Source organism: Podarcis vaucheri (assembly GCF_965113315.1).
Source record: "Podarcis vaucheri genome assembly, chromosome: 1".
NCBI lineage: Eukaryota > Metazoa > Chordata > Lepidosauria > Squamata > Lacertidae > Podarcis > Podarcis vaucheri.
Genome location: NC_138759.1, coordinates 50,776,949 through 50,800,994, shown reverse-complemented (window position 1 = coordinate 50,800,994; position 24,046 = coordinate 50,776,949). Strand labels below are relative to the sequence as shown.

General features: G+C 42.6%; 1 protein-coding gene across 20 annotated transcripts in view; it reads left to right on the top strand.

Moving 5' to 3' along the window:
- Window positions 1–1,037: 1,037 nt before the first annotated feature.
- GPHN (gephyrin) overlaps window positions 1,038–24,046 on the top strand; it is a 241,340-nt gene continuing 218,331 nt past the window's right edge. For 4 of the 20 annotated variants that reach the window (XM_082224554.1, XM_082224549.1, XM_082224550.1 and 1 more), the window contains exon 1: window positions 1,041–1,217. In XM_082224554.1, coding sequence (XP_082080680.1) covers window positions 1,154–1,217 — 64 coding nt within the window. In that variant the 5' untranslated portion in view covers window positions 1,041–1,153. Of the gene's footprint in view, window positions 1,218–24,046 lie in introns of all 20 variants that reach the window. The other 16 variants (XM_082224539.1, XM_082224540.1, XM_082224536.1 and 13 more) reach the window with 9 other exon arrangements.

The window sequence follows — 24,046 nt, the reverse complement described above, 5'->3', positions numbered from 1 at the left end:
GAAAGTGAAAGTGGGTACAGTACTGTCATGTGTTTTTGCTGTATGTATTTTAAAGCAATGCAGGTGTGTGAACCTGCAGAGTGATGCAGGGTTATGCAATGCAATGAGTGAATGTGAATGGAATGTGGGAGAATGCATCGCAGTGTGTTTGCATGTGCTATACATCAGTAATGAGCAAAATTAAACGACCAAAGCTCTTGTGGTTTGAATTTAGCTGTTCCAAATACCTGAACGCTGTATTTCTCTGCTTCCATTTCACAACCTTTCTGCGCCCTGCCATACCAATAAACTTCCATTGGGCATATGGAGCGTGCATACAATACAGAGCAGGAAACGTGGTTGCAATGTGAATGAGTCTCAGAGCGATGTGTTTGGAGGGCGAGAATTTGCCCGTCAAATGCAGTAAGTGCGCGTGCAGTTGCCTGCACATATGAATGCAGTGCAGTATGTGCCAGTGCAGCGTGATGCAGTCAAGTACGTGTGGATGTAAAAATGGTGACTGATGTTGGTGTGGGTGCAGTGCAGGTACATGCCGGAAAATGCCGGCATGTTCCAACTGCTCCAGGTCCCCGAATAATCCTGTCATTTCATTAGTACGGAAAAGAAGCAATGGGGATTCTGAAGACAGGCGAGATTCAGGTATTTTCTGCGGCGGGGAAAGGAAAGAAAGGGGGGAAAGCACCCTGTTCGGATTCCCCCAGCACCGGTACAGCAGGACCTCCCCCAACGCGCCTCGCAGCCCAATCGGATCCGACGGAGGAGGCGGAAAAGAAGCAGAACCGAACGAGCCAAGGCATGGCCCGCTCTCCCGGCGCTCGATTGCTGCTGCCTGAGCCCAGCACTTGAGAAGTCCTCCTCCGGCCAGGAACTCGCCCGCGTTCTTTTCGGCTCCTCCCCCGCCGAGCCTGGTTCGTCCGCTTTCCCCGAGGCTCCGCCCCTCCCCGCCCCACTCCATGCACTTCGGCTTCGCAGCCCCGCCCCTTGGGCGCCTGGCACCGCCCCCCGCCCCGTCCCCTCTCCCCGCTGGCTCCGCCTCCCGCGCGTTCCCTTCTCCCCTCCTCCTCCTCCCCTTCCCCGCTCTCGCGCTCCTTCTCCCCCCCCTAATTCCCCCCCCACCCGCCTCCCTGTCAGTGCGGTGGCTGCGCTGGGAAACATGGCGTCGGAGGGGATGATTTTAACGAACCACGACCACCAAATCCGCGTCGGGGTCCTCACAGGTAACGAACCGCGACCGCGAAGCGGGGCAGAGGTGGCTACGGGTCGGGGCTCGCGGTCAGGCCGCTCCACGCTGGGTGTCCCCTCAGCCGCCGCCGCCGCCGCCTCCGTCGTGCCGCTGCCAGCTCCATTGCCGCTGCCTCAACCGCCGCCACCTCCTCCTCCTTTCCCGGCCGTGGCTCCGACGCCGCTGCACCCGGAGCCCGAGCGCCCCTCGCCGGCTTGCGTGTGCGCTCTCTCGCCCCCCACCACCCCCGGCTTCCTTCCGAGCTCGGCCTCGGCAGCGTCCCCGGCGTCGCCGGCTGAGGTGGAAGAGAGGGAGGACGGGAAAAGCTGGCTTGGCGGGCGAGCGAGCGAGCGAGCGAGAGTAAGGCTGCTGCTGGTGGGATTGGGCGCTGCTGTTGCTGCCGCATGCGGGCGGGAGACTGTTCAGTGCCGCAGCCTCGAGTTCTCCGCTCCCGCTGGGGACTGGCCCGTAAATAACCCGCGTGGAGGGAGGAAGGCAGGCGATGGGGGGGGGATAAAAAAGGGGGGAGAAGCGGCGGTGCTGGGTTTGCCTCGGGCGCCGAGGGAGATCCAGGTGCTCAGGGAAAGCGGATGCATGGCCAGGAGCGGCATGCTCGCCTTGGCTTCCCACAGGCCCCGGAGGAATCCGAGCTGGGCACCCCTCTCCGCTTTCACCGCGGGAGGGGATCGCCTTCAGCTTAGGCCGAGGTGCTTTCCTTTGCAATTTTTTCCTTTCTTCACACTGGGTCCATTTCATTCCGGAGAAGGCTCTCTGTGTGTGTGTATTTGGAGGCGTGGGGGGGGGGGTTTGCTAATGGGTGCAGGGCTGTTTCCAAACGCTGGATGCCACCCCCACCAGTAACATGCCCTTGGTTACCCCCCTCGTTTACCCCCCTCCCCTAGTGGGACCGATCTCCCCCGCTGCGCTGCCCAAAGGGAGAAGCAGCAGCCGGCGCCTCGTAACCAACCGCCTCCACCTCTCGTCCGCTCGAGCGGGCAAGTGAGCAGCGAAGGCAGCAGCCAGGGACCCGCTACCGACGCCTCCACACTTTCTCTGGGTGGCACGGCAGAAGGGATTGGGCCCAGCCTTGCAACCCAGAGGGCGACTCTGTGAGCTGACTGGCTGCTGTTGGCTCTCCTAACCAGGTGGACAGAAGCAAAGGAAGCTGCAGGGAGCAGCTGCTGCTGTCCTGTGGTGGATTGAATTGGTTCCATTGCACTGGCCAGAGGGAGTGGGGAAGAGTTGGGTGGCATTGACTGCTTGTTGCCCTGGTTACTTAAGTGCACAGGTGACCAAGCAACAGAGGTGGCAGGTCATGTGTTGATTGGAATTGAACCCAGTAGGCCCAGTCCTCTCAGCTGTGCCAACCAGAGAAAAGGAGTGATTGAGTAGGGGCAGTGACTCTTTCTTGCCACTGCCATTTGCTCACCAGCCTACCCAAGCAGCCACTGCCACTTGTTTCCCGGCTCTCTCTGAGCAGCAGTGTTGGGACCAATTCTCACCATCACCTGGAGAGAGAGGTTGGTTAAGTGTTCCCCTTGCTGCCTGCTTTGGGCCCCACTGGAAGAAGGTGGCCTGTACACAGAAGCCGGGAACCAATACATCTTGTGTGGTGACTTTTCTTTTTTGGCTTGTAGCATTCAGAGGCAGATAGATACTTAGGGTTGGTGTCAGTGAGTGTGCCTAAGGGGCTGGGATCTTGGCAGTTGCCCAGTGGGGCTGATCTCCAATACCAGCCTTCTGTTCACTTGGGAATTTTCTTCCAGGGCATAGCTCTCTAGTGAGTATGTGGTATGGAGCTTTGATTCCCCCCTTTCCCATTTCTCTTTTTGGTGATATGGCTGCCTAGATGTCTGTCTTAGATAGCTGAAGACAAAGCTAGAGGGTTTGAATGATCTATGAGATTAAATTGGAAGTGTGTGATGATCAGTAGGAGGGGGAGGCAGGCCAGTGGGAGTTGGAAAACCCTAGAGATTTTTCTTGCACATATTTTCATATTCCTTTTAATTGAGACTGGGTGAGAGCCACTCTGTCCCCTGAAGGAATCTTGTTACAGAATGTGAGAAGATAAAACAGCTGAATGAGAAATAGAACAGCAAAGTATTTTTTTTCCTTCTGGTATTAAATAAAAATGCCTCTCTTCTTAAAAAAAAAAGGTTCTGTATTCATGTACTGCGTACTTGGCTGCCCCAGATTTTGCGGGAGCCTATGGCCTGCCTATGAATAGCAACTTGGAACCTTCCTGAGTGTGAATGTGACTGGGAAATCCCAGTCTGATGATGCGCTGTTCTCTTCTCTTGGTACTGAAACTACCAGCCTCTGATTTTCATCTTCAGTAGCTGCCAATAGAATGTAGTTGTTAGGCTTGAAATTCTCTTCCTTTTCCTTCTGTCAAGCCTTTCTTGCAAGAATATTGTGGCAGAGTACAAAATTCTAGAAGCCGCTGCTGTAAGAAAAACATAAATCTTAATGATGCTTCGGCATTAGACAACTGGATCGTTAAATATGGCAGATGTGGTTTGGCAAGGTATGAAATTCAAACTGCTGGAATTGTTTTGTCTTCCTATTTGCATATTTTCCTTATCTATACTCTCAGAGGCAGGGGTTCTTACAGAAGTCACATAAATGTCTAGGGGGAAGTATATGCAAATACATTTTGAATTTTGTTTTGTGGGGCCAGGTTTACTTTATTAAATGGTAGTTCTGACTGTCTTTATGTTGCATTTGGGAATAAAGCAAACCCAATTGTTTGACTTAATCATTTTTTAGAAAAATTATAAAAACAAATGATGGTTGTACAGGATATATGCTTCTTGAAAAGTAATCTGTCTTAGTGTAATGATTTTCTTGCAAGTGTTGCAAAATTTCTTTATTTGTCTGGTTGGTGTAATTCCTATTCTACAGAAAGATGTGAAACTGATTCAAAAGACATATTATTTTAACCTGAATGTTTTCTGTGTCTTTTAAGTTTTGCCTCCTGTAATTTAATAATTACAGTTTGATGGATGTTTATTAGAATTGCAGATGGAATCTGTAGGTATTATCAAAGTAATTTATGATGTAGAACCAATTTTAATTCCTCTGGATTTGGTATAATCATCGCTACTGTGTTTCTTATGTAGCATTTTAGAAATAATTGGAAGTTAGTTTATTGGTTTTAGTATGAGCTCTTCATCTTTCAGTTGTTTCATATTCATAAAGTTTTATAAAAGAGTATAAGCATCAATATTTTAATGTACTATAAGTGTTGCATTGATTGGTTAGGCAAATGCTAAAAGTACTGACAGGTTTTTCATAGCAATTATATTGAAGTATGTTATTATTCTTTCCTTTCATTGTGAGACAGATACAGTAGTTCTATAGTGAATAGTATGAAGGTATCCTGTGTTTTTAAGAGCTTTGTCCACAAAACTCTACCTGTTTTATATGTGATCTTTGATAGCGTTGTTTGTCAAGACATTTAAAAATACAATTAAAAATATAATTTGATGTAAAAGTTAAATCCTTACCTTTTTGGTTACTCCCACAATTCAATTCAAATTTTAAAAAATGTCTTAGTGCTTTCTGAAAGTTGTCAGGTTAGAGCTAAATTGCTAAATTTTGGGGGAATTAAGTTAATCAACTGTAGGGCAACCAGTAGGTATGTTCTGTAGATTAGTGCAGTATATTGCTGTTATCATGGTTGAGGGTGTTTGGTTAACTTTAGACACTGCAACAGTACAGTGGTGCCCCGCAAGACGAATGCCTCGCAAGATGAAAAACTCGCTAGACGAAAGGGTCTTGCAGTTTTTGAGCTGCTTCGCAAGATGAATTTCTCTATGGGCTTGCTTCGCAAGATGAAAACATCTTGCGGTTTTTGCAAGTTTGTTTCCTTTTTCTTAACACCCTTAATACAGTTGTGACTTGACTTCGAGGAGCAACTCATAGAACGCGGTGTGGTAGCTTTTTTGGGGGGTTTTGGCGATTTTTGAAGCTTTTCCAAAACTTTTCCGACACCATGCTTTGCAAGACAAAAAATTCGCTAGACGAAAAAACTCGCAGAACGAATTAATTTCGTCTTGCGAGGCACCACTGTACCAGGTCTCCTGGATATATTAAGCCCTGTCCAGAATGTGTTCAGGGACCTAGAAAAATATTCCAACTTCTTTAGCACAACTCCCCCCTTCCCAGGCCTGTTTAATTCCTTAAAGTTTCTTAAGGTTGCAGTCCTATGCCCATTTAACCTGGAAACAAGGCCCATTAAACTTGGTGGGACTTGCTTCTGAGTTGACGTATAGAATTTCATTGTAAGAGCCTTCAAGTGAGTGGTTATTTATGAATGTTTCATACAAATAATTACTGGAACATGTAGTATTACTTGACCAGTGCTGCTGTAATATAGAACGTGGTTGGACTGTAGGCTAATATATGTCTTGTGATAGTTTGGTATTTAGAAATACATGGTTATAATTTATTTTTCTGTTCACTTTTGAACAGAAGTAAAGTAAATACAGTGGTGCCTCGCAAGACGAAATAAATTCATTCTGCGAGTTTTTTCATCTAGCGAATTTTTCGTCTTGTGAAGCACGGTGTCGGAAAAGTTTTGGAAAAGCTTCAAAAATCGCCAAAAACCTCAAAAAAGGCTACCACACCACGTTCAATGAGTTGCTCCTCGAAGTCAAGTCGCAACTGTATTAAGGGTGTTAAGAAAAAGGAAACAAACTTGCAAAAAACGCAAGACGTTTTCATCTTACAAAGCAAGCCCATAGGGAAATTCGTCTTGCGAAGCAGCTCAAAAACCACAAAACCCTTTCGTCTAGCGAGTTTTTCGTCTTGCGAGGCATTCGTCTTGCAGGGCACCACTGTAATGCTACTAACATCTATGCTCTTTTTTGTGAATGTTGATCACTTTGAACTTTTTGGCATAGCTGATCTCAGTGCAGTGGCTGCAGAAGCGTAGCCTTGAAATAAGAGTTAATATCTAGAACCATTGAGTGATGGATTTGCTACAATAGTGAAATAAGGCTTGAGATATTCCTCATCACCAAGGAGCTCTGAGTACTACATGTAGTCTATCCTGAAATTATTGAGTTAGTAAACTTACAGCCTAGTCTTAAGCAGGATTTTGGAAGTAAGTTCCATTGATGCCATGAAACTTGTTTCCTGATATATATGAATATGGTTCAGATTCTGACTGGTCATCTACCATGTAATTGGAAAACAATCATAATGTTGCAAAAATCATCAGTTTCTCTCGGTTTCAGATAAGAGAAGGTTTCAGTTGCTGTAAAAAAAATCTACTGTATGCACTTACTTTAAGCATCCATTGGCCAGGAATGATTTCAATTAAAACCACACTATGTGTTTTCCACCAGAACACTCTTACTTAATTTTTTTCCTACCCAGGAATCATAGGCATAGTTCTGGTGTAATCTAGGACATGCTGCTGTCAATTTCATCACCCCCTTGGTGGAAGGTAAGTAGTTAGGACTTCCATACTCAGTGCAAGTGCAGCAACCCTATTTAATGGGCACAGGGAGAATAAATGGCATGTTTACTTTGCCAATGTGTTCTTTCAAGTCAAATCCATACTCCAATAGTGGTTTTTGTTCTTTGCAAAGATAAGGTAATGGCAAAGTTTTCTAAGCCAGGGGTTCCCAAACTTTCTACCCCACAGCCCACTTGAAAGGGCAGAAAATTGCAGAAGCCTATCACTCACAAAACAGTGGCACACAGCCTGTCAATAACGATGGCAGATAGAAGAAGTATTTGACATCATCTGTTGGCAATCGCCAACATAATTTTCTATTAATATCAAATCAATAGGGGGGGTGGAGCAGGCAAGTGAGGAGGCACTTGGCAGACGGTAGCATTGAGGCCCAGCTGAAAATTACTCAGGACCCAGGCTCCCAGTTCACTGCCTGAGAATCACTGGTTTAAGGTATGGCCACCTTGCTCACCCAGTATTTATTAAAGGGGAAAATTGCAATAGGAGTTGAGAGTTCAGCAACATCAGGAAGACCACAGCTTCCCATGCTTTTAGTTCATGCACTGCTTCTGGTCTTCACAGAGGCATCTGGTTTCCCATTGTGCCAAACAGGATGTTGGACTTTATGGACCTTTGGACTGAGCCAGCAGAGCATTCCTATGTGTGTCTTGTTTACAGCCTTCCATAGTCACAGTTTGGAAAGCCATTTTAGGTGCACCCAAGGGCCTGAGCATTCTGAGTGAAACTTCTGACATCTTTCTTTGACCAGTAGAATTCTCTTGCTCCATCATACACTTTTGAAACTAATCTCAACACACACACCCTTTTTAAAAAGAAACAGTTTTGTGGTTCAGGATGCAAAAGCCCTGCTTGGGGTGCTGTTTGGTACTTTTCATATTTTTGAAGATGTGAAGCTGGGAACTTCTATTTCTCCCTGGATTCAATATAATGTACTATTGGCATTCCTCTTCACAGCAATGACTATAGTTGTAAACTTATAAACAGATGCATTTGCACATTAAACACATAGGCACACATACTGATTACACATTCAAGTATGCATTCAATCATCATTTAATTACATCTTATTCTTAACACTCCATCTTATCTTGACATAGGAATGTAAATACTATGCTTGACATAGTATTACTATTACTAATCTAGTTGTCTAGGGTCTCTATTGGACAGAGTACAAGGAGTTAGATTGGAATGTACAGGTAAACAGGTACATATAATCTCATAATTTATTATTTCTAGATGTTTGGTGCCAGATACTGTTTAACTTGCTAAGCAACCCACTCTAATGTTTTAACCCTAGAATATATGTATCTTTTTCATGTATACTGAAGTAGAAGATAACATTTAGAGCATCTTAATGCTATTATAATATGTGTCCTAAAGTTTCAGGAATCTGAAGGTATAGTTTAACTATGCCCTTCATTCCTAAGATTGGGCAAGTTTTCTTCCCTCCCGAAAGTAGCGGGGAAGTGGCAAAATCACATAAATGGCATTTCCATATGAGCAGTCAGTCAAGTGGGAACTGTGACTCATATGCTAAGTAAGCCTTTCCAGACCTGGTGAACTGCAACTCTGATTATCCCAAATTGTTAGCTATGCTGGCTGGGACTAATGGGAATTACAAAATAGCTCAGGGGTACCAGGTTGGAGAAGGCTGTTTGTTAAATCATTCTCTCTCTCTCTCTCTCTCTCTCTCCCCCTATGATGGGATGCGGGTGGCACTGTGGTCTAAACCACTGAGTCTATTGGGCTTGCTGATCAGAAGGTCAGCGGTTCAAATCTCTGCGACAAAGTGAGCTCCCATCGCCCTGTCCCAGCTTCTGCCAACCTAGCAGTTCAAAAGCACACCAATGCAAGTAGATAAATAGGTATCGCTGCGGTGGGAAGGTAAACAGCATTTACGTGTACTCTGGCTTCTGCCACGGTGTTCCATTGCACCAGAAGCAGTTTAGTCATGCTTGCCATATGACACAGAAATCTGTCTGTGGACAAACACTGGCTCCCTCGGCCTGAAACGAGATGAGCACCACACCCCATAGTCGTCTTTGACTAGACTTAACCGTTTAGGGGTCCTTTACCTTTTACCTATATATATGATGGATAGGAAAGTGTGTATTATTATTATTGCTTGCCTTGCAGTATGTTAAGTCCCCAGATAGGTTTATAAGCCTACATTCAAATTGAGGGCTTTTTAAAGGAGATGCTGCTAAACTTTCTTCAGTCTTCTTTGTTTCTTAAATCAGAGTATTTCTTTGAGATTTTAGTGCTTTAAATTACCTTTGTTTTGGCAATTCACATTGTCACTTTGCCTCTTCCCCCCACCCCAAAATGATATCACTGTCTGATCCCAAAGTGAGATTGCTGGCTGCTGCCTTCCATGTGCCACTTTGCCTTCCCTCCCAACCTCAAACATGTAAGTTCAAAGCTAGCACAATACCTTGCATAAAACACACACACACCAGTATTTGTAAATATTAATTTTTGCCACTATTGCAGGGGTTGAGTACCATATGTGTTTGTTCTGTCCAATTACGAATTGCTATTAAAAATGTGCTATTAACAGTGTGTCACAGATCTGAACTATGCATTAGTTCATGTGTTTCAAAAAAATAAATCGAATGTGCAACTTAAAAAAAAGAGACTAAACATTCTGTTATGGTGCCCACAACCTATGTTTCTGGAGCCATCTTGCGAATAGCTTATATATCTGCATTTCTTACATGAAAATGGAAGAGTCTGCCTTCGTGGGTGAAGTCAAACCATTGCAGAGTTTCAGCGCCAGATACAGGAAAGGTGTTTTGTTTCAGCTGGGGCAGATAAAGACATCAGGTATGGCAGATGAAAGCATCGGGTGGTGCTGATGCATATGTACCGTGCCATTTCTTCTTTCTGCGCTCCTCCCACTGGTCATTCCTCCTCTGGTCACTGTGGGGATACACAACCTGATTGACTGTCTCTAGGTGTTGTGGTCATCTGCAAGGGATTCCAAATGTTGCCAGCCTTCATGTTACATTTACAGACATCTTTGTAATGCAGAGGTGATCAGTCAGTGGGCCTGGTGCCTGAAGCCAGCTCCATAGAGCACATCCTTGGGGATCCCGCCATCTTCCATTCTGTTGACATGACCAAGCCAGCATAGATGTTGCTGAGACAGGACTGTAGGGGATGTTCGAGACTTTGTCCTGCCATTTGATGCCCACAATCTTCCTGACACAGCGTGCATGTGGAAGCGTTGAGGCGGGTTTAAGTTGCCCATGTCTCACTACCATAAAGCAGCATGCTCAACAAGCATGGTTGCTAGACCTTCTTCTTGGTATTGGTCGTTAGCATCACATTCTCCCATACTTTTTTCTGGAAAGGCGAGTTATTGCCATAGCCGGCTTTGCCAGTATGCTTATCCAGTTCAGCATTGATTGAGAGGTTGCTAGTTATGGTGGAGCCAAGATAGACAAAATCACCTACTACCTTAGACGTGTGGTCAGCACTGCTAATGCGTGGAATGCAGAAAACGCCCTGTCCCAGAATGCTGGTATCTGTCAGGCTGATAGAAAGGTTTGGGCAGAATGGTTGATGAAACTGTAGAGCTTCCTCAGAGTGTGCTGTCAAGAATGCATCATCTGCAAACAACATCTCTCTGATAAGGACCCACCGTACTTTTTAAAGATAAATATAGAGCCTATAATATAGATGTGTGGAAACAAACCGTATTATTTGAAAGAGTTTTACAAAAAATGGATGACCACTTACCTTCAAGGAAATGCAAATTCATTTGTGAAATAGAAATACCATGCGTTACCAATTAAGGTCCTTTAAAACAAATTTCCAGGTTAAAAATGAAGTCATGAGGCAATTAACAATATAGGAATAATAAATAAAATATAACGGCAAATGGATTAATATCACATTTGTATAAATCTATTATTGAGGTTAGGGACGCGGGTGGCGCTGTTGGTTAAACCACAGAGCCTAGGACTTGCCGATCAGAAGGTCGGCGGTTCGAATCCCCGCGATGGGGTGAGCTCCCGTTGCTTGGTCCCAGCTCCTGCCCACCTAGCAGTTCGAAAGCACCTCAAAGTGCAAGTAGATAAATAGGTACTGCTCCGGCGGGAAGGTAAATGGCGTTTCCGTGCGCTGCTCTGGTTCGCCAGAAGCGGCTTGTCATGCTGGCCACATGACCCGGAAGCTGTACGCCGGCTCCCTCGGCCAATAAAGCGAGATGAGTGCCACAACCCCAGAGTCGGCCACGACTGGACCTAATGGTCCCTTTACCTTTTTATTATTGAGGTTCAATTTTGCCCTCAGCAAAATTTGAGAAGGTGGTGGGAATTGAAATTGGAATTTAGAAATTGAAGAGGAGACATGGAACAGTCTGTGGATTAAAGCGTCATACAAATCTATATCGGCAACAACAAAAGAAAGAGCCCTTAAAATTGTACATGGCTGGTACACCTTGATTCCTAGCTAATATAAAACTGGACAGTTCTCCCTTGTGTTGGGGAGGAAGACCCACTATAAGGACATATCAGCATATATGGTGGGAGTGTCCAAAAATAGAAAGGTTTTGGAAAAAAACATATTTACTGAAATACCTTTAAGTACAAGGCAAACAGTTCCCATGACTCCAGGACTAGCTCTGCTTAATTTGTATAGTCATGCTATGTTGCAAATTGGAAATAAATAACTCATAACACATCTGTTCATTGCTGCAAAAACAACCATTGTCAAGAGATGGAAATCATTACAATTTTTGAATATGGAGCAATTGTATAATGCAATTTGACAAAAATTAAAATTGTTCTTGATAAGAAAATACCGTTTACTAATGGTTACAATCTAAGCATACACATTGTTATACATAATTTCATATCTGTAATAAATAAGATATAAATAATTTTGTTAATATAATCAGAAATGTTTATCTGAACATAGACTGTTTATTTTCATTCTCATTTTATGTAACTGTTTAATGCCATATGTCTAAATGTAATAAATAAAATTTAAAACAACAACAGCAAGTGCCGTGCAGACATCCAAGGTCAGGCCACTGGTACCACCTGGACCTGATTATCACCAGGTGGTGAATACTGAGCTGTGTTTGTGTCACACAGAGCTATCACAATGCCAACTGCAACACTGATCACTCTCTGGTGGTGAGCAAGATCCTTCTGCAGCCAAAGAGGACTGACCAATATCACAATTTGTGTGGCCATGAATCAATACTGCCAGCAGTACCTGAACTTTGGGATTGCTTCTCTGATTCCATCGAACAATATCTATTGAGAGACAGTGTTGAAAAAAGGAGGAACTACATCAAAGAGGCAACCTACAATACAGCTACATCCTCCTTTGGCAAAAGACAGAGGCAGATCCCTGACTGGTTTGAGGATGGCATTGAGGACGTGGAGCTTGTTATTGCTGCAGAGCACGAGGCTCTTGCAAACTTCAAGTGTCCGCCCTGCAAGAATACACTTGCTGCACTGAGAAAAGCAAGGAGAGATGCCCAGTGGATTGCCAGATGATGTGCCAGTTACTCCTGGCTACGGCTGTGTCAGAGTATTCAACTCACTGCTGAAAGCAGCAACACTTGCAAAATGTACGAAGGCATGAAGAAAGCCTTTAGACCAACAGTCAGGAAAACTGCACTGCTGAAAACCTTGTCTGGAGAAATTTCCCTTAGTATTGAAAATTTGATGTGCAAAATAATAAATGAAGAATTTTTTAAAAAAACAGAAACTGGAGGCTGGAAAATGGGAGATTATAGTTATAGTAATATGGTGGAGAAGATACTAAAAAACAAAAAATATTGAAAAATGTTTAGAGGTGAGTAGCAGGAAGTTTCCCACTTCCAAAAGAAACAGAGGGATTGTTGTGATTGGGTATGTACTTTGATAGGGATTTGTTTGCTGACCTGCTTTAGTATCCTGAGGCCTGCACTGTTTGCCTTGAGTGTGCATTAAAGTCATTCTTGAAAGGTTGCCAAAGCTTATTAAAACAACTGGCAGTCAGCCAATGTTGCTTATCCAGGTGGACACTAGTGTGGTGTAATGAAGAATGCTGAAAGGATCAAAACAATAACGCATTGGTAGTCAGGTTGAAGCAGGGGAGTGGCACTGTGGGGTTTTAATCAATACTCCTGGTAAAATGAAGAGATTCACAAGGGACAAGTCATGTTCTAGTGGTCATGTGCAGCTGTTGTAAACAGATGGGCTTTAATTCCCTAGATTATGGACTGTGGTTTGAAAACGATGGGCGTTTGGGAAGGCATGGGCTACATAGAACTAAAATGACAGTAAGTGTGTTGGTTCATTATTGTTCAAGGGGTTCCTGAACTGATGAGAATATGTAGGGTATAAGAGGGTGTGTTATTTCATTACACACACACACACACACACACACACTACTTGACTGTAAAAAAACCATTCAAAAAGAATAAAGCAATAAATTATCAGTGAAAACAGTTACAAACAATTATTTGAAACATTCAAAAACAATTATGATCAATGATAAACTAAAAACAGATTAAAACGTATGTCAACATTCTACATATCTAGGTAGGCTTATCTAAACAAAAATGTTATCAGCAGGCATTGAAAAGAGTAGTGTACAGAGTATTACCAGGCAAACATAGTGATCTGACAGTACATCAGGATGTTCAAAACCCTGCTTCCTACCACAGTGCTGCGAGGCATCGGGGTGAAATCACTGAGAGGGTTTCACCCTGGCACCTTGTCTTGCCAGGGAGGAAGCAGCTTTGCCCTCCCCAGCGGAGCAGCCCCCTACTTCTCTGACTTGCCAACCTATCTGGTGGGCGCCATTGCTATTATAAGATAATGAGGGAGGCATTCATGGTGAGCTCCTGCACCTCTTTTTCTAGAAAAATAGCACTGATCATCATATTTTCTAAACTGAGGAAATGCGAACAGAGCTTCTCTCTGTGAGTGAGTGCACCTAGTGGCTGATGTAGGTGCCTTGAGATGGAAGGAGAACCCCTGTACCATTTAGCAGCCTTGTTTCCTCCGCTCCTGCTCATTTAGATGCGGGAGCGAGCCCTTGACAGCCATTTTGTGACTGAGACCCACACCCATTTCAGAGTTACCCAGTAACCTGAAATGTTGGTGGTCCCTGCCTTATATTCTGTTCATCTGAATGAAGACCAGTGGCAGCACCAGAAGAAAATGTGGAGAGGGGTGCATGATGGGGTGGGGTGGGGGATGCATTTATTATGAGAAATATTTGTCTTACATGCTAGATCTGTGAAAAAGCAATGGCTGTTTGGATGCTTTCATTCCTAACAGATGCTTTCTAAAGTAAGTTCTGTTGATTTTGATAGTTATTTTTCAAGTGAGCATGCTTAGGTCTGCTGCCTTATTTCAATTTGCAGTAGATGATTTACTTATAACTTATGTGTGCTGGTGTAAGTGGTTTTTTCCTTTTAGTGAATAAAATGGAAACCTCTTTTCTTTACCCTCCAGAGCAAATTTCTCACCTCTTTTTATTCCATTGCTTTTAGTAGTTGCACAGCAGGGGAGGAAATCAGATGCAGTTTTTCTTGGCTTAGAGGTGAAGTTTTTCCATTATTTCATATGTTGAACTGTCTGCCACATTGCTGTCAAAGTGCAAGTTACATTCATACATATCACAGGTTTGCCTGCTCAGCCTCTGTTGTAAGAGTTTGTAATGTCAGTATAAAATATAATTACAGATGTCTCTGGTTGCAGAATAGCAAAAATAGTTTAGTGTTGGCATCTCTTTCTTGCAGAAATTCCTCATACCTACATGGCATGCAAAAGTTAGACAGGGCAATCCTTTACTATTTCTAGTTTAGGATTCCAAAAGGCTTCATCCATTTTCTGCATTTTCCCATCTCCTGAAGACACTTGCAGGCTAGGTGCATAGTTGAAGTGTAGAATGTTGTGGTTGCCTCCTGTTTGCCTGGAAAAGCTCCTGTCCGGAAAAGGGAAGGAACACGTGAGAGTCAAAGACAGGTTGTTCGGGTGCTACAGACGCTTCCCAACAAAAGGAGGATGTTGCGGAGGTAAGCAGGACAAGCCCTTCCATGATGTGAATTAAGACACTCTCCTCAGCTGATAGCTTGTGAACCCCCTCCATTTCATGTGTTTTGAACTAGCCACCTTTACTGCAAATAGCACTGCTGACTGCCATTCTCAAACACTGCTGCTCCCTCGCTCCTGCCCACCCACTGCTGTCACAATTCACTCCTTTATGACTGCTCACATAGGCGCCAGTTCCTAGAGGCTGAGGTCCCTTTGCCCCCCCCCAAATTATTTCAGGTGGCTGCCCCCCCCAAGTTGATGGGCATTGTCATTCAAATGGTGTGTGTGTGCGTGCCTTGCGACGGATTATGTGGGTCAGGGCTTACCTGTCACCCCAATAGTTTATTCAGGCTGGCACCCCAACTGCTCATGTGCTTGCACTGACTGGCGATGTAGGCTCACAAACTTTGTTCTGAGGTACAGATTCCTCAGAGTAAGGCACTGCGAGTGACATCGTCCAGAGAGTTTTTGTGCTGCTGCTAAAGCTTTAATTTCATTTTAATGTCAAGCACACTGGTTGGTTTTTATTGGTAGGTATTTCTATTTAATAACGGATGATCAGTCTCCAACTCTGGTGGTATTTCTACTTTATCTCATTGTCCTTAGGGTTCACATATTTGTATATCTACTTGGTTCAAGTGACAAGAGTTTACACAGTTTTGTTTTTAATGTGTTCTTGAAGCCATTTCCCTTTCTGTTGTCTATCTCTAACTCTTACTTTCCCTCTGTTTTTTTGGAATCTGGCCAGTTCCAACTTGCAGCAACTTGTGTCATCTTTCTGTTGCTCATTCTGTGTGTTTGAATTTCTGGAAACTAACTGGGCTTTGATACTGCCAGCTCATTTGGAACATGGTGATTATTCCTGTACTCCTACTCCTTTAATCTTTTAACTTTATTGGCAGTTGATGCAATCCATTGCTTATTGTAGGCATAAACGTGTGCAAAGCAAATGTAGAAATGTGCTTCTCTAGAAGTTTCCATTAAAATTTTACTCTTTAGTCCTCCAGATGTTATTGATCTTGACCACACATCAGCCTCAGCCCACAAGGTAAGGGATGGTGGGAGTTGTAGTCAAACAGTGTCTGAAATGGCCGCAGGTTCTCTGATCCTGCTCTAAGCAGAAGCCTATTGACAATTGAGGACTGGAATGTTGTAGTTTTACCCTTCTTGAAACTTGCTAAAGCAATAAAAAACAAAGTTGGCAAATGACAGTTGGTTTCTCTCCCCCCCCCCACACACACATTGTCCTCATTTAGGCACAAGGTGAAAGCATTTTTTAACTAGGCCTTTGGGATGTAATCAACCTTCTTGCAGACACTGATGTTTTATATGTAAGTTATTACTTTTTTTATTGCTGTGTCATTTTGTTGACTGCTCTGTGCTCCTCTTAGGGAGAAGAGCAGATAAATACATGCATGTTGATTGACAAGGAAAAACTCCATAATCCATAGTTTGGCAACATCTCTTTTTAGGAGCAACGAAATGTCACACAAATAAGCTAACTTTTAAGCTCTCCAGAACTAATCATCAGGCTGAATGTCACACAAAGTAATAATGATGATGATGATTGTATTTATTATTTATACCCCACCCACCTGGATGGGTTTCCCCAGTCGCTCTGGGCGGCTTACAACATACAGTCATACCTCGGGTTACAGATGCTTCAGGTTGCGTTTTTTCGGGTTACGGACCCGCTGAAACCTGGAAGTACCAGAACGGGTTACACTTCCGGGTTTTGGTGGTTGCGCATGTGCAGAAGCTCTGAATCGCAACCCGCGCATGCACAGACGTGCCGCTGCAGGTTGCGAACGTGCATCCCACACGGATCACGTTCGCAAGCTGAGCGTCCACTGTACAGTAGGGAGTAAGGGGAACAAGGGCCTGCGGCCTGGGCATCAGAAGTACAAAAATCAGGGTGCATGTTCTAGACATGAGGTCTGCATTTAGATTCTGCTCCAAGTTGGGTAGGGTTGCCATATTTCAAATCAGTACAAGTTATTGAGCTTTTAAAAAGATTTTAAGATTGACTTGCCTAAGATCTAGGACAAAGCATCACATTTCAGAAATCCACCTCCCCCCCCCCACCGGACGTCAATTCCATCTTTGAAATCCTGGTAATGTCCAGGAAAATCTGGACGTTTGGTAGCCCTAAAGATGGGCAGTCCTAGCCCACAGATCAGTGCCAAATGGAAGTGAAGTGAAGAGATTGGGCAAAATGTTGATATTGTTGAGTACTGGCTCAGAATCCAAAGAATATCAAATCAGGATTATAGCACTTTAGATAATGAATTATTGCCTTTGGTGTATGCGAGTGATGCATATCAGGGGAAGAATTCCAACTTCACATATGCACTGATAGGGTCTCAACTGGCAGTGACTAACTAGGAATGAGACTTTGGGATCATAGAGGATAACTCCATGAAGATGTTGACTCAGTGTGTGGCAGCTGTGAAAAGTATGAATCCCATGTTATGAAAACTGTCAGTGTCCAATGCCATTATACAAATCTATGGTGCATTATACAAATCTTTGGTACCCTTGGAATACTCTGTACAGTTGTGGTCACCTAAGCTCAAAAAGGCTATTGTAGTGTCAGAAAAGGTTCAGACTGAAATGATCAAGAGGTTGGAGCAGGGTGGATTTGATTTAAATCAAATCAATTTAAATCACAATTTAAATCACTAGTCAGTAAGGCTTGATTTGAATCTTTTTTTTTTTACAGAAAGACTCATTCTTGCTGGTATAATCTTAATATTTACAACCATATGAAGGTTTCTTTTTTGGAATAATAAATTTTCAGAATAGTTTTTACAGTTACATCAAAATTTACTGATTTGGTTATACTACTAGAAACTCATAGACAGATAATTATGAAATTATGGTGAGGTTTAATAAGTTAACTGTTTATATTTGGACAACTTTTCTGCTGTACTTTATTGGAAGGAGAAAAATAATCATTTCCTTAATAACCATTTAAACAATTTATTTAACTAAAATAATAACATTATAGCATACGTATCCATGTTTGTTAACTGATGTGGTTAAACATTTTATTTTTTTTACTTAGACCGAGTTTTAAAGGTAAAGGGACCCCTGACCGTTAGGTGCAGTCGCAGACAACTCTGGGTTGCGGCGCTCACCTCGCTTTACTGGCCGAGGGAGCCAGCGTATAGCTTCCGGGTCATGTGGCCAGCATGACTAAGCTGCTTCTGGCAAAACCAGTGCAGCGCACGGAAACGCCGTTTACCTTCCCACTGGAGCAGTACCTATTTATCTACTTGCACTTTGACGTGCTTTCAAACTGCTAGGTGGGCAGGAGCTGGCACCGAACAACGGGAGCTCACCCTGCCATGGGGATTCGAACTGCCGACCTTCTGATCAGCAAGCCCTAGGCTCTGTGGTTTAGACCACAGCGCCACCAGCGACTGAGTTTTAGCACACATGAAAAACTTAAAACAAATCCTTATTTCCTGATGAATAGTATTTGGACTACAATGTAACTTAAATTGAAGACTATATTTAGAAAGATTTTTCCTCCAAAAGCATTTTATTTTAAAAATCTGATTTTTTAAAAAAATCTGATTTAAAAAAATGAATCTGATTTTTATTTTATTTTTAAATTGATTTTTATCCCCCTGGGTTGGAGCAACTCATCTGTGAGTAAATGTTACAATATTAGGGGCTTTTTAGTTTAGAAAAATAGCATGGGTTGGACCCTGGGCTTTTTTTTCAGCCAGAACTCACCAGAACTCAGTTCTGGCACCTTTCAGGTAGGCCCCATTGCCATTATGAGAGAACAAAGGAGGCATTCATGGTGAGTTCTGGCACCTCTTTTTCTAGAAAAATAGTACTGGTTGGAGCCAATAGAATATATGAGGTTATGCATGGTGTAGAGAAAGTAGACAGAGGACTTTTTCCTCCCTTCATCATAGTAATAGAACCCAGAATCGCTCAATGAAGCTAGATAAAAGAAGGTACTACTTCACACAGCACAAAGTAAAATTAGTGTTCTGCCTAATTTTACAGTGTTCATGGAGAAATGTTCTGTCAGAACAGGATTCTCTAAACATCTCAAGTTTATTCTTAGAAAGAGCAAAGTGTTTTGCTCTTCAAAATTAACTGCTATTAATTTTCTTAGTCCATAGCATCCCTTTCCAAAAAGTATATGAAATGTACTTTTGAGATAGAACTGTATTTGCCACACATAATTTATCATACATTCAAAGAGGCTATTGAGTTAACATTTTTACAGACAAAATCAGTAGCTGCAACTGGAAGAGGGCTACAAATATATTAAAAATGAAATGTTGATGCGGCATGAGTTGTGTAGAGGATTTAGAAGGTTAGTTATGAGTAGGTTCTTTGTAATGTGTTGTTTGATATAAATGTTTAACCCATGAATTGAAAGGTTAATAGGACATGTTCTAGAACTTATATAGGTGGCAGTGTAGCTACAGTATTTGTAGAACTACTATCAAAGAAACTGTAATTGCCCTTGTGTGACACTTGCCTATCATATAATCATTAAGGAGATTTGCTTTAGAAGAAATAATGGTAAAGACTGAGGGGTTTTTTTTAGAATGGTTACTCAAGTGTAAAACAGAACTACAGTATTTTCTCTCTAAACTACATTCTGATTTGGGTACTTTGGATGGGATTTATGGATGTGGTAATTGGTTTGTTTTTGTTTTGGTTATGTATTTTGTGTTTTTATATTGTGATGCTATCTTGTGAACTGCCCTGAGACCTGTGGGTATGGGGCAGTATGTAAATTTAATAAATAATAATTATATTTAAAGTGTCGCTCTCCTTAGGATGCTCACAATCCACCTTCCACTGCCCAGTGCACATCTGTTACACCTCAACAGATCACTATTCCTCCAACAACTTCCATTCCATCTGGTTTTGCTGGCCACATGCTAGTCACATGACCCAGAAAAACTGTCTGCAGACAAACGTTGGCTCTCTCGGCCAGTAAAGCGAGATGAGCGCCGCAACCCCAGAGTTGTTCGTGACTGGAGTTAACTGTCAGGGGTCCTTTACCTTTGTAATTTTGCGTAGAGATTAACTTGTCTTATGTAGAATGCAGAAGGGCTTTGCTTGCAGATCATGCCGTATATCACATTCATGCTTTTGACTATGACTTCAGTATTGCTTCTGAGTGTGTGGATGGCATCATGTTCTGTACAGCTGAGATAGTGAGGTAAATTATCCTGCTTGTTGATTACATTTGCTTGGGCATGATGGTGGTAGCACTCAGTGTAAGAATCTAATCTAATTAACAAGCATCTAGAGATGTCCATGCAGAATTCTTCCTGTGTTGTTGAGAATATGTTTGTTGTTTGTCAGTGCACTTTCCGTTGGTGTCATGGGGAAAAGGTAGTTGATGCTGGTTCAACTCAAGGAATGTTTCATGATAGAAATATTACTTGAGTTGTAGGTGACAGGAAAATGCTTCTGCATAGTATAGAATGGTATCATCTGTGTAGATTTAGTAGGGCAGAAGGTCAGGCCTTGTGAAAGAAAGGACTGTTCTGCCTGGCTCAGTGTGCAGCTTGATTTACAGTATTGCTAGGTGAGTTCAGGGTGTCCTAATTGGGTCAATAGAGACATATGTTAGTTTTCTTTTTCCTTAGATAAATGAGTTATTTAAAAAAAATCACTTCCCTTGTTTTGAAGCATTTCTGCCCGGTGCATGGCTGTGTCCAGTTCAGTTCTGTATGCTGTGTTCCAAACCTGAGATGTCATTCTTGATCTTTTTCTATTTGCCATACGGGATGTTGATAGTAATATAGGCGTCAGATCATTGATCCAACTTTTAGTATTGTCTATATTGACTGGCAGCAGCTGTCCAGAATTTCAGACAGCAATCTCTCCCAGCCCTATCCAGAGATGTCGGGGATTAAAGTTGCAAAGCAGATTCTCTGCCACTGAGCCGTGGCCCTTTCCCAGCCAGATGTTCAGTTTTCTGGAGAGTGTGTAGCACAAGTTTTTAGCATAGTCTGTACAGTAGACTAACAGAAATGGTGGTGGGCTCCTTTTCATTTTGTCAGCCAGCCATGCCCTTCTCCAGGATACTCTGTTTCATTCCTCCTCCCACTTTGTTTTCTGTACTTCCTACCCTCACCCCAAGCAGTTAGTTTGTTCATATCTTGGCTTATTAAAGTTCCTTTGAAGACCTAACAAAAGATCTCAATTGGAAGGGTACAAATTGTTTTGGCTATTTAATGTACTACTTATACTTGGATGTTAAGAGGATGATCACATGCATGATTTTAGTGAGAAGATTGAATAGTTTCATGACAGAAACAAAGTGAGTAATTTTCTGTCAAATTCAGATTAAGTACCTTCTCTAAGGCAGGGGAACTTTTGCATGAACAATGCTAATTGGTATATGGGAGAGTTGCTCTGAGCAAGTCTTCACTTATTGCTGTATAGTATCACTCATATTTCACTGGCTGCTTATTGAAATGAAGAAATAATAAATTACAACTAAACCAGAAATCAATGCTGTAATCTGATGATTTCTCTTCATCTGCGTGGGAGGCCTTTAGGACTATGGTCTATCAGAACTATATGGCATAGTAATTATTAAGATATCAGCATTAAATAAGATATTTTAGAAGAGGATGAGTTAACATCTGTCAGTGATGGTTTCAAGAAAGAATTTTCTGAAGGGGGACTGGTTTCAATGAACCCAAAGGTCTATTTTGCTCCATTATTCTATAGTGCTTGTGTATACTGGTACACATTTGAGCAGTCTTGAGTTGCACACCCACTTTTACACTCACTCTGTCAAAAGAATAATGTAAGAAATGTTGTTTCCTCGTGAATTAATTATGGAATACAACTGCTCCTGCAAGAATTTTGTGCTGAGTAGTTGAGTGAAATTTAAAGTTCACACAAAATGTTTATTGGCCAAGAAAAAAGGTTGTTGCCGGGGCCTTTCCTCACCCAAGGGGCATGATTTTGTCCCTTGCCTCTCTGAAATGTAGCTCAAACCTGGAAAATATATCATTTTCTCTCCAGCTCTAAACTTGGAACTGGGGAGGGCTGCAGAATATAACCATGCCCCCCCCCAGTTCAGAAGTGGAAGGAGGGTTACCCTGTTTCTGTGCCTGAAAGGTTCTCCCAAGTTCCCATCAATGCAGTGTGCTCCAAGCTTGGGGTAATTATCAGATGCAGAGATAAACCTTACACCTCTACCTTTGGAGGTAAGTGCTTGTTGGGCTCTGCACTTGCACCCAGCAAGCACAGAGCTGACACAAATCCCAGACTTCAGCCCAACCTTGGAGCTGGGAAAGGGATAGGATTTTGTCCCTTCTCTTTACCTCTGGGTTTGGGAGAAACCTCAAGTTCATCTTCCTCAGCAGAGCCTGGCTCATTTCTCATGAGAGGGATGTGTGAGATTATGAAACCCTGCTCAACAATCTCTTCCACAGGAACTTAAGAAGGTGCCTCATTGTAAGTCAGTCTATTGATCCATCTAGCACAGTATTGTACCCACTGACTGGCAGTGACTCTCCAGGTTTCACACAGGTCACCCTAGCCATGTTATGAATGCAAATCAGGATCAGAGGTGGAAGATATAGAAATTAAGGCATTGGTTCCAGTTTTCAAAATATGTAATAACTTCATTTATTGAGGAGTTCCAAGTCATACACTACGTGCTGTGCAGGGATATAGTTACAAGCAATTGTTTCTCTGCCTAACTAAATGGCCATTCTAGTAACACAGAGAATGGAGCAGGATGATGTAAAGGCTCCATATTGCTCCTTGGTGTGCTGTAGAGGTCTTTCTTCAAAGATGACTGTAACTCTTAAGTTCTTAAACTTCCTACTCAGTCTTTGAGACCAATGTGTCAGTTGTACATGCTCCTTTTTATTGCAAGAGTTACATGGCATATACACTTTCCCAGGATTGTCTTTGTATCACCTTTCAGATCCCCAGCAGAATACCTCAAGGTGTTGGAAATGCAAGTCCCTTTGCATCAACTTTAAGACTCCCATCAAGGTGCTTCTAGGCAAATGGATGCAACTGTCCTGAAATGTGACATTCTTCTAAGGAACTGTTGGTTAGAGAAGCAGGCTAAAGTTGATTCCCAAATGTTTGTATGGATAGGTGTGGAGAGGAGAGCAGGTAACAAAATCCGCAAGGGCCCAGTCCCACTGGGGATGGGTAGAGCATGACAAAGAATGCAGAAAATTACTTGGGTCTAAGAATCTTGATGGTTTTCCAGAGAGTTGCAGTGGTTTAATGACCTAGCTCCCAACAGTCTTTTGGCTCAAACCCACTTGTGGTGTATGACCCTGTGAAAGTTGCTGCTGCCCCTGCTGCTGGTACTGCTTGCTAGTTTACTTTGATTTAAATATTTCTATACTGCTCTTTGATAAACATCAAAAGCAATTTATAAAATGACCAGTAAGATATTTTAAAATATTATAAGTTAAATGCCCATAAGACACAAGCAAAAACAAAAACACAAGCAAAAAGAACAGAACTCAAAAGAGTCAAGTGAAGTAGAAAAATATTTTATCCTGTTTTTGGAAGGCTGCCAGAGAGAAGACTGATTGAATGTTTCATTTCACTGCATCATATCTGCTCCTGAAAAGGCTAATCTAGACCTCCCCATACAATGGAACCTGAAGCATGGCCTCCATGGGAATATTTACATTACAGAGGACGTTGCCTAAGATAGTCAAGACCCAAACCATTTAGGCTTTACTTTCCCTCATCAGGGCTGAAATTAGGCTTTCTGTCACCAGGGTCAAAGACCCAGTTTGGCACACACACCCCCGATGAGTGTTTGCATACATACACATAAATACATAAATAAATACATATATACAAACACAAACATTAACACATAAAAAGTAGGCAGTATATCATTTGAATACAAAAGAATCCTAGGAAGTATTATGACTGTATGACCAAAGGGAAAATGAGCATCCCTTCCAGTAAAAGCTAATCGTTTGTCAAAAGTGGAACTTCCATGTGCAGCAGTTGTCTATCTGCGGTCAAGTTTTGAATTGGATTTAATTGGTCACGGGCTCATTGAAAGACTGCATTTCCATAAGATCAGCTGAGACCCTCTGGTTTCCTTTTAGAATGGATCACACCCCCCTTTGAGGCTTTTTGCCACCCATCCCTCTTCTTGGTTCTGAGCAAACCCTTTCAAGGAGTTTTGATGTGTAAATTTGCTCCTGAATAAGCTTCAACAAGATTCCTTTCAATTTTATTTTTGTTTGATTACTCATTTTAGGAAATGATAATTTTGTAGTCATT